Source organism: Populus euphratica, unplaced genomic scaffold (genome assembly GCF_000495115.2).
Source record: "Populus euphratica unplaced genomic scaffold, PopEup_1.0 scaffold126.1, whole genome shotgun sequence".
In the NCBI taxonomy this organism is placed as follows: domain Eukaryota; kingdom Viridiplantae; phylum Streptophyta; class Magnoliopsida; order Malpighiales; family Salicaceae; genus Populus; species Populus euphratica.
Genome location: NW_011500016.1, coordinates 223,791 through 234,032, shown reverse-complemented (window position 1 = coordinate 234,032; position 10,242 = coordinate 223,791). Strand labels below are relative to the sequence as shown.

General features: G+C 29.6%; 1 protein-coding gene across 1 annotated transcript; it reads left to right on the top strand.

The window, feature by feature from the left end:
* LOC105141694 (NAD(P)-binding Rossmann-fold superfamily protein) lies at positions 1 to 3,342 on the top strand. Its single transcript, XM_011048999.1, has 5 exons — positions 1 to 453; positions 637 to 818; positions 2,408 to 2,602; positions 2,750 to 2,903; positions 3,016 to 3,342. Exons 1-5 carry the CDS (start codon positions 192 to 194, stop codon positions 3,315 to 3,317), a joined length of 1,095 nt encoding a protein of 364 aa, XP_011047301.1. The 5' UTR covers positions 1 to 191; the 3' UTR covers positions 3,318 to 3,342.
* Positions 3,343 to 10,242: the final 6,900 nt, after the last annotated feature.

Below are 10,242 nucleotides of genomic sequence, written 5' to 3'. Positions count from 1 at the left end.
TTAACGTGAGCCGAGCCGAGCCTGCAGCTTTCGTTATTCTAGCAAGTATAAAGATGTTGCGAATGCTTTTTGCATGATAGTCACCCCAAACCCTCTTCTTTGCCTTTTCTCCCTCAATATAAGCACTGTTTTTAAGCGTCTCCCTTGCTAGTTGCATGGAAGCCAGCATAAAATAGGATAGATAGAAATAAATGGGTTTTGTGCAGACGGAAGAGAGGAGGAAGACGGAGATAGAGGAATTGAAGCGCATGTTGGTAGGTTGTGGCAGGCTCAACAGGAGAAAAGATGATGAAGAATTACAAGGCAGACGTGCTTCATCCAAACAAGCAGTGGAGTTTAATGGTGAAGAGGAGCTTGTGTGTGTCACTAGTGGAGTATCCTACTTAGGCGTCGCCATCGTGAACCGCCTGTTGACTCGTGGCTACTCCGTCAGAATCATCGTTGATAATGAAGGTAAATATACCAGATATAATTAACATATGGATGCCTTAGTAAACTAGTTTGAAGCCCCCCCCCCCCCCCTGTAAATTACTGTAATTATGATTGATTAATCCGTATCGAAAATTAATTTGATTCTCTTTTAACGACGAATTATGAAAATCATTTGTATAAGAACTCCCTTGACTGAGAATGCAGAGGATAAAGAGAGACTGAGGGAGTTAGAAACGTCAGGAGAGATGAGGACAAGTAAGAATGGTATCGATGCAGTCATGGCGAAGCTTACTGAAGTTGAAAGCTTAGTGGAGGCATTCCAAGGCTGTCATGGTGTATTTCACACCTCTGCATTTACCGATCCTGCTGGTCTTTCCGGTTACACTGTAAGTCTTTCAAAAAATCAAAATTAATTCGTTAAATTCAATGCCCATCATTTCACTCTTGGCAAAGGAAGGGGAAGGGAAAGGAATCTTATTGGTTTTGGTAGTTGGCCCTCCACTGTTGGGGTCAACACCACCAACCCCAGGCATATCTGCCCCAAGCGACCCTTTCTTAAACCATGGGGCCGAATTGATTATAGAAGCATGAGTTTAATTATTAGATTTATTAGTGGGAAAGGAAAAATATTGTTTTAAGAAGGTTTAATAGGTTCAAAGGGTAATAGTTATTGTTTTTTGAGTTGTTCGACAGAAATATGGGTTTTAAAACCGGAAAAAAAATAGACTTATTCTTTAATTGAATCAAAATTTCAACCCAACATCAATCAAACGGAGGTTGAGGGTAAAGTAAAGAGAACAAATATTTTTTTATTAAATGATTTTGTTTAGTTTTACTGATTGGTCATATTATGATGCAAATTCTTCCATTTCTAACAGCTCCCTGTAATGCATAGCAGAACGTTGACACTTCGTTCTCCTTTTCTTTATAGTTTATTCTAAGTTCAAACGGGTGACCATTTGGTAGTCCTAACAAGTAGTGGGAGTCGGGTTATTAAAAAAGACCAACTCTATAATCCTAGAAATAGCCACACGAAAAATGCCTATGGAAAGAAGGGTACTGTTGCACGGTTTGCTAGAATTGCTCGAAATAATGTCTGCATATTTTTTCCAAAAAGCTTTTTCTTATTTTCTTTTTTAATTTCTTATAAAAAAACCGTGTACTATTATTTAATATAATTAAAAAAAGGTATTTTAGTCTGGTAAAATCAAGTATTTTAATAGAGTTTATGAAAGAATTTTACAGCATGTTATTTTGATATGCTACCTGCTACCTGATGTGTTTGGAACTAAAAGTTTGGCATACGGCGCACTTGGAATTAAAAGATTATCAATAATATTATTTCTTTTGATTGTATTTTCTAAATTTAAGAATTTGTTTTATTGGATAAGGATAATTAAGTGATGTGATTATTGGAATTAAACTGAATTGATGGTTTTTTTTTTTAGTTTAATTAAGAAACAGGAACAGATTTCGTAATGATCATATTGTTTTAAAATGTTGTTTCAAATTCAATAAATAAAGTATGTTATTACACAGAATATTGTGGCTTTCCTTGTGTCTTTTCTTCTTTAAAAAAGGTTTGAGATTGGTGGTGTATTGAAAGCATTATTTTTTGTTATAATACATAGTAACTTAAGAATTTCTCTATTTCACAATCAATGATTTTCAACTAGTTATGAAGAGGAAGAAGAAGAAACGCTATTCAAGGGAGTTTGGATCTTAATGGGATAGCTGAATATTAAATCCCATTTCATCATTCTTAGGTTTAAAAGTTGAAATCTCATATCTCTTAACCCCTTCGGGCATGGGCATGGTTGTGTTCATTTCTCCATTTGCATGCTTAAATATTCTCTTTATTTATTTATTTGAGTAAACACTTATATGTTATTATTTGTTCTGTGATGGAATAAAAATATGAATATCCACGCCAATTCAACTTTTGACGCTGTAATACTTGAATAATTCATGATAGAAATCCATGGCTGAAATAGAGGTGAAGGCTAGTGAGAATGTGATGGAGGCGTGTTCAAGAACACCCTCAGTGAGGAATTGTGTAGTCACATCATCGCTCCTGACCTGCTTATGGCGGGATACAACCACACATGAACTCCCTCCTGTAGTTAACCATGAGTCCTGGAGTGATGAATCTTTATGCATCCGCAAAAAGGTACAGAACGCGTTTGTTCTGTTTTTGTTCTCTCTATATACCTACTCTGGTAAAAATCCTTAAATGGAGTGGATAAGCCCCGGAACATGATGCTGTTTCTGCTTGTTTTGACTGATATTGATGCAATTTATTAAAATATATATGCAGCTTTGGTATGCCGTGGGCAAGCTAAGGGCGGAGAAGGCAGCGTGGAAACGAGCGAAGGAGAGAGGGCTAAAACTGGCCACCATCTGTCCAGGTCTCATTACAGGCCCGGAATATTTTGGTAGAAACCCAACAGCCACAATAGCTTATCTAAAAGGTAAGCTTCAGCTATTCATTTGTTAACAATGGGCACCAATAGTATCGTGTTTAGGCTTTCCTGTCCCATTTCTAAAACAGATAGGTTGCAATTTGTTAATGGAAAAATGCAGGAGGCCAAGAAATGTTTAAAGATGGCTTGCTAGCAACCGTCGATGTGATGAAACTTGCAGAGGCACACACATGTGTATTTGAAGCGATGAACAAGACAGCATGCGGAAGGTACATTTGCTTCGATCGAGTTATTCAAGTAGAAGACGAAGCAGAGAGGTTGGCTATGGAGATTGGGATCCCTGCAAACCAGATAGTATCTGAAGATGCATCTAACTGTGGTCCAGCTCGGTTTGTACTATCGAATAAGAAACTTTGTAACCTCATGTCAAGGACACATCGGAGTTGTTATAATCGAAGTTAAATAAGTGGCAAAATTTTCCGTGTTTTTTTCTTGTTTTTTCCATGCTCTGTTTGCGCATTGCAAGTGCCAAGTGATTCTATATATAGAATCTCTCTCTCTCTCTCTCTCTGTATATATATATATATATATATGTGTGTGTGTGTGGCCTTTCTTATCCCTAATCCCTTTTCTTTTATTAAAAAATAAAGGGATCTTTGAACAAGATTGACAAATATATATTCATAGATGCTTTTTTGGGTGCTTCAATGGATGGGTTTTAAATAATCAAGCAAATAATAATTAAGTAAAAAGGTTTTTTTTTTTAATAAAACAAGAGACATTGATCCCATGTCATTGTGTTAATCATCCAATAGAAAATTCTACAGATAACCATATCAGACATGAAGAATCACTCTTTGTGAATTTGAATCTTCTTTCAAGAAAAAGAAATTAGGGTTCAATTATGAGAGAGAAGAGATCCCTGGTAGTTTCTTGTTACTAGAGATAAATTGTCAAGACAAAAATGCGAACAGTCAAAAATCACAAAAAAAAAAAGCTTAGAGAGTTGTTGTGTGTGCCAAAAAAAAAAAACTATGAAAAAGCTTCTCTTCGTACTAGAGCATGAAGCACTCCTCATTATTGCTCAAATTTTTTTTTTTTATCAATGTAAAATTAAATAACAAAAAAAAAATAAAAAATAAAAAATAGTTGCACTCATCTAGAGTTTTTGAGAGCTAGTTTTGAACATCATGATATTAGGTTTTTATAGATTTTTTATGGGTTCTTATAATTATAGATTTTTTTCATACTTATCACATCAAATTTAACTCGAGTAAATATGTATTAGTTCAGGCATCATAACAAGGATCCTTTTTTATTTTTTTTATGAAGCCATCATTGTTGGTCACCCTAGGTTTATTTTTTACTTATGTAAATACTTTTATCCCAATTGATCATTTATAATATTTTTAAGTGATTTTATCACTTCTTCTGTCAACTCATCTTAATAAAATTTATTAGATTGACTTAGTTGATTTAATTAAATGATAAATCTTATAATATATTATAATAAATAAAATAAAAAATTAAATTGATCCTTGTATAGTTTGATCTTTTTTTTCATTGTTTTTGTGTTTTAAGAAATTATACTTTACATCTCATAATTTATAAGTTTTATAACACTTTATATCCATGCAAAAAAAATCAACAAAAAAACTAAAATTATTTACAAAATTTCCCTTTTATTTAAATTAATGACTAAAACCCTTGTTATGTTAAAATAACAAAATGATCACCCTTCTTTTCTTTGCGGAAACTGATGAACAAATGCTTGAAATATTATTAATATAATAAGCATGCCATAAATAGCAATACTAAATTATAAATATTTTATTGATCATGCATTTCAATTAGTTTACTTAGAAAGTTTGTTAGCGTAGTGAAATCACAACAATCTCCTAGTCATGCATGATAAAAAAAAAAAAATCAAAAGGATCTGTCCACAAGTATATTAAATATATACACCATCCAATTACTTAAAAATAAGATGTGAATTCAATAATCTTCAAATCAAACTAATTACAACCAATTATATAAATTACATCTTAAAAAAAAAGAATTTATAGACTCTTTTCCACAATTACAAAATAAAACATACAAATTTAGCCAAAATCCATATGAATTTTATTTCATTTATAACGACCTAAACATAGGGCATATTAAATGTACCATACCCTACTAATCCTCAAAGGCAATAACCATAATAGGCATAATGAAAAAAACAACATTGGAGATAGTGCCATTAAGAAAGGAAGAAAAGAAGCTAATATTTTTATTTTATGGAATGTCAATCAAGAAAAAATCTTTAAGAACGTAAAAAACACCATAATTAATAACTTTTTTTAAAAAAAAAAACCATGAGATTGAGAAGAATGCTAAAAACTCTATTCGAGTTAGATTTATGTTAAAACCCTATTGGCCTTATTTGTAGACTTGACTTGAAATAAATGAAAGTATGCCTTTAAGTCAATTTTTCAACCTTGCTAATTTTGGGTTCTAAAAGCTTAATCAAAATAACATAACATGTGATGAATTAATTCTTTATATTAATTTCAAATTTACATTGGAGACACATTTAAAAATAAATCAATCAAGAAGGTTTAGAAAATAATTAGGCAAAAAATAACTCACAAGAAATCAACTTATAAATAGGAAAAAAAAAAGATAACTTTTCTATAGAAATGATATTTTTAAGGTGATTTTTATTTCGTCATTAATGAAGTTTGTGAAATGATTGAAAAATATCAATGAGTTTGAGGTAATAAAAATAATCATACTAGAGGAAAAATATTGTCACTGTAAAGTATCTTATATAAGGTAAACTACATTATTACTTATTTTTTATTTCTAATGAGCCTATTATGTTTAATTTGTACGTGGTCTATCTATTTGGATGAGAATGAATATAATATAATGAGTTAAATCCTGAATGGATGTTTAGGCTTGAGTCTATCCATTCTAATTTCAGGTCATCTTTACCACGTGCAGTTGCTACCATTCATTCATTTTGAAAAATAAATAGTGAATTGACATGTCTATATTAATTACTCATGATCAAAACATGTGACTAGTAATACTCTATTAAATGATATCAGTTAATATTTAGATTGGCCTATATTGGACTCGTTAAACCCAACCCTAATTTTAAGAAGATGGTATCAACCATTTTTTTGTATATCTAAGGTTCATAAATAATGGCATGTAAAGGTTCATGTATCTTATGGTGAAGATTCACTAACATTTTACTGAATGCAATTTTTATACTAGTCCCAAACATTCAAACAATGACCTTTATAAGTTCATTTACTCAGGAAAGAGATCTAGTGGTATAAATATTCTTTTAGGATTAAATTTAGACAATGATATCTAAGAATTCATTTGCTCTAAAATAAGTTGTTATATTTAACAATAACATTTACAATTCAATTTTAGGGTATTTCTCTAAATATTATGTGTGAATAATAAAAATAAAAACACTAATTTTGGCATTTAACAAAAATAATAAAAATGAATAATAAAAATAAAAACACTAATTTTGACATTTAACAAAAATAATAAAAAAAGAAAGGAAATGTTTTGAAAAAAATCTGAATGTCAGTCTATAAGGGAATTTTACTATGGGTTGAATTCTTAATGTGTTTTATAAACAAGTTCAAAAAAAAAACCCGATGCAAATATATGTATAAGTGTAAATATTATTATTTTATGTAAAATCAAACTCATGCATAAATAACATAAAGAAATGACCAAGAACATCAAGCATAAGCAAGATGCCAACTTTAAAAGATTTGATCTATATACATAAATATCAAATATCAATAAAACTTGAAAATTAGTTAAACACATTCATAATACACACAAATCACATCATATCATCACATCAAAATCACAAGAAATTCAAGCATCCACAAACAAACACAATTAATTTTGAAGTTTATTTAAACCCAAAAATTTCATCATAACACACATTCAAAGCTAGATTTAATGATGGGAAAAGGGAAGTATATGGCACGCCCTATAGGCTATACCACTCCTTATAATTTCTCTTAATAGTGGTGGAAGGAGATCCAATGCCTGAAATGGTCAATTATATCTTGTTCCTTTCTCTTCTTTATTGTTGCTTTGTTTTTCAGTTTTTCCTCTTGATTTTTCTTTGATTATAGCTTTCATGGTTTTTTATATTGTTAAGGGTGCCATGCACGAGCTCGTAATGGTCAATAAAAGATATGGGTGATTAAAATCTAGTGAGGTGAGATGAAATGTGGCTAGGGCCTGGGTTTTGTTTATGGGTTTTTTGGTAGGATAAAAGATATTAAGGTTTTTATGTGGTTTTTTTCTCATATTATAGTTGTCTTTCCTCGTTTTCTTTTACTTTTTTTCCATCTCTTTATAAGGTGGCTAGGTTTTCAAGTTAAGAGAATGAGGATTTTTATATATTTTTTTTTCATTCACTTTGTCTTGTTTTTTTCACCATAATAGTTGTGAGGGTTTTTTGATAAAGAAGATGAGGTTAGAATTTTTTTATGTGATGGCCCCCCATTTCTATCTTCATATTAAGTCTTATTTATAGCTATCTACGTACAAATATTCTTATTTTTCATTTCTTATTCTAAGTTTATAATAAGAATATTCTTATTTTTATGTGTGTGTATTTGTCATTCATTCCTCTCGTTTTACATTTTAGTCTCATGTTCATTTTGCTTCATAATTTGATTTTTGATTTTTAATTTTTTATTATATTTTTTGTTTTAAAAAACACCAGCATCAAATCAATAATAAAAGTAATAAAGAATTGTAAAATGATCAAAATAAGTCAAAAATATATTTTAAAATTTTGATTTTTCAAAAAGATACTAAAAATTATGAAATGTAGAGAAGCATCGAAAACATATTTTTAAATTTTAATTTTTTTAAGAAGACACCAACAAGATAAAAATCATAAAATTAGCTTGCAATGGCCAAAACACATTTCGTTTTTAATTTGTTTTGACTTTTTAGGTTTTGAAGAATATTTAGAGAAAAAAGTAACAAATTAGGGTAAGGCAAACCACCACCCCTATCTCTTTTATCACTCTCCCCCCCTCCAGCACACCATCTCCTTCCTTTATTCTCTCAAACCCTTACTAACATTATTTTTAATTCTTTTTCCACCATTTCTTTCCTTTATTCTCTCAATCTCTCACTAACATTATTTTTAATTATTTTTTCACCATCTCCATTATCATTATCATCAATTTTTTCCTTAGAAAAACCACCAATGTCAACTAGTAATAAGCGTTGCAATTCCTTTATTATCTCTCCACCGAACCTAAAAAAATCATATCCTTCCTTACTCAAATAACCTAAAATCATTCACCATCACCATAACTCTTTCCTCTCTTAACTGCACAACACCGAACCAGTCTACATCAAACCAACACAGCATAAACCTATGATCTATCCACTTTAATGGATAAACCTCACATCACTAATAAAAAAAACAATAGCAACACAACATCATTAATAATAAAAACAACACAACAACCATAATAATTATTTTGGTCAAGAAAAGAGGAGTACAAACCAATTGAAAGGTCCAATCTCACTTATTGGATGGCGGTGACTAACACCACAACCACATTTCCAACCAAGTTTCAACTACTTTCTAAGGCTTTTTTTTCCTATTTTCTATGCAATTTATGATTTATTTTGCATGATTTTTAATATATCTATAATATTTGAAGTGTTGGGTCACACCATTGTATGACACCTGAAGGACATGATGTAATAGGAAAATACTTGAAAGAGAAATAAGATCAGTGATGAATAACCCATGATATGTTTAGGAGGACAAGAAGTAAATTGTTTATATGAGACTTAATAGTTTGGTTTCGGTGTGATGTTTATTTTGTATGTGCTTATTTGGTTGTGATTACCTTACTTTTTGTTATCATGTGAATTTAATCAATATTTAGTGTGTTGTCATACTTGTTTGTGAATTGAAAATTCATTTTAACCTTGGTGGTCATTAAAAAAAAACACATTTTTATTGAAAAATTTGCATTCTAAAATTTGATATGGTTTATTACTTGAAAATTATTCAATAAATATAGAATTTTGTAACATGTTATTTAGTTTCAAAATAAAACCCTATCAAAACTTATTTTCTTTTACTTATCATATTTTATTTGTTTTATTTTATTTGGGTTTGCTTGTTATTTTTTTACATGTGTTTTTAAATGTTTTTACTAAAATTGCATATATACATAGTATAATAAATAGATGTCTAAGGGGGATGGTCGATGATGACATTTTGGATGAGTTTTCATTATATATTTGTATTATACATGTATAATTTTTATATTTGTATTATTGAATCTTAACGCTACCATTTTCTCAATGAAAACTTCATTTTTGTTTACTTTTAACTTTAATAAATATACATATATCACTTTGCACAACTATAATATAAAGCATGATTAATAACTTTATCCTTCAAACAAAAATGATAAAGTAATTTCCTAAAAGTAAGATATTATAGAGTGATTTTTATCTTTTATTTCGCATAATTACTCTCTTACCATGTAAACTTTATCAAACAAGTCTTAGACGTTCTAATTCTTTAAAATCTAAGTGGTGATTCATTTATCTGCTTACTCATATCTTTTTAGATTTTTAAAATATATCATGCAACACCTATATTTTTTTTTGGTGGCATGATTGATGATTAATGAGACAGATGTTAAATCTTATCTTACTAAACATATCATTTTATTGGTTTGACAATATAATTATCCGACAAATAATCATGCAATCAATCATTGACAAATTAGTTGATTAAGTATTAATCTCCTTATCAAACATGTTATTTGTTTTTCTTTTCTTCCTTCCAACTATAGAGAAACTTAATTTCGAGCAAAGATAAATTATAGCCTTGCAAAACCAAATGAATTGTAGGTGTTTTAAGATTTTAAACCTTAAGAAATGTGAATAGGTATAACTTAATGCCAAACAAAATGTGAATAAGAGAAGAAATTAAAAGATAAAAAAATAAACAAAACAAGAAAGTAAGTAAAAGCAATATTAAAAGAAAAGATAGATTAAATAAAATTATGAAAGAAATTATATATATGAAGCTGACTAACTTTTCCACTACTAACTAGATGGTATATATGAAGCTGACTAACTTTTCCACTAACTAGATAAGATGTTTATATTGTTATATAGTTCGAATATTACGTGAACTATAATTCCTAAATCTATAAAAATTATTCATAACATATATCTGTCTGTTGCACCAGTAAAAAAAAATACTTCATGGTTTGGGTTTTTAACAGGTCTATTGATGAAGATCAGTCATTTTTTTTACAGATGCTTTGACATTTCCCTTTTTTCAAGAGCTTATAAT

Bases quoted from the DNA above. Each gene is read 5' to 3' on its own strand.
- LOC105141694 (XM_011048999.1), top strand. From the start codon at position 192: ATGGGTTTTGTGCAGACGGAAGAGAGGAGGAAGACGGAGATAGAGGAA. The intron at 454-636 runs GTAAATATACCA...CTGAGAATGCAG, and splicing joins AATCATCGTTGATAATGAAG to AGGATAAAGAGAGACTGAGG. The intron at 2,904-3,015 runs GTAAGCTTCAGC...GGAAAAATGCAG, and splicing joins CACAATAGCTTATCTAAAAG to GAGGCCAAGAAATGTTTAAA.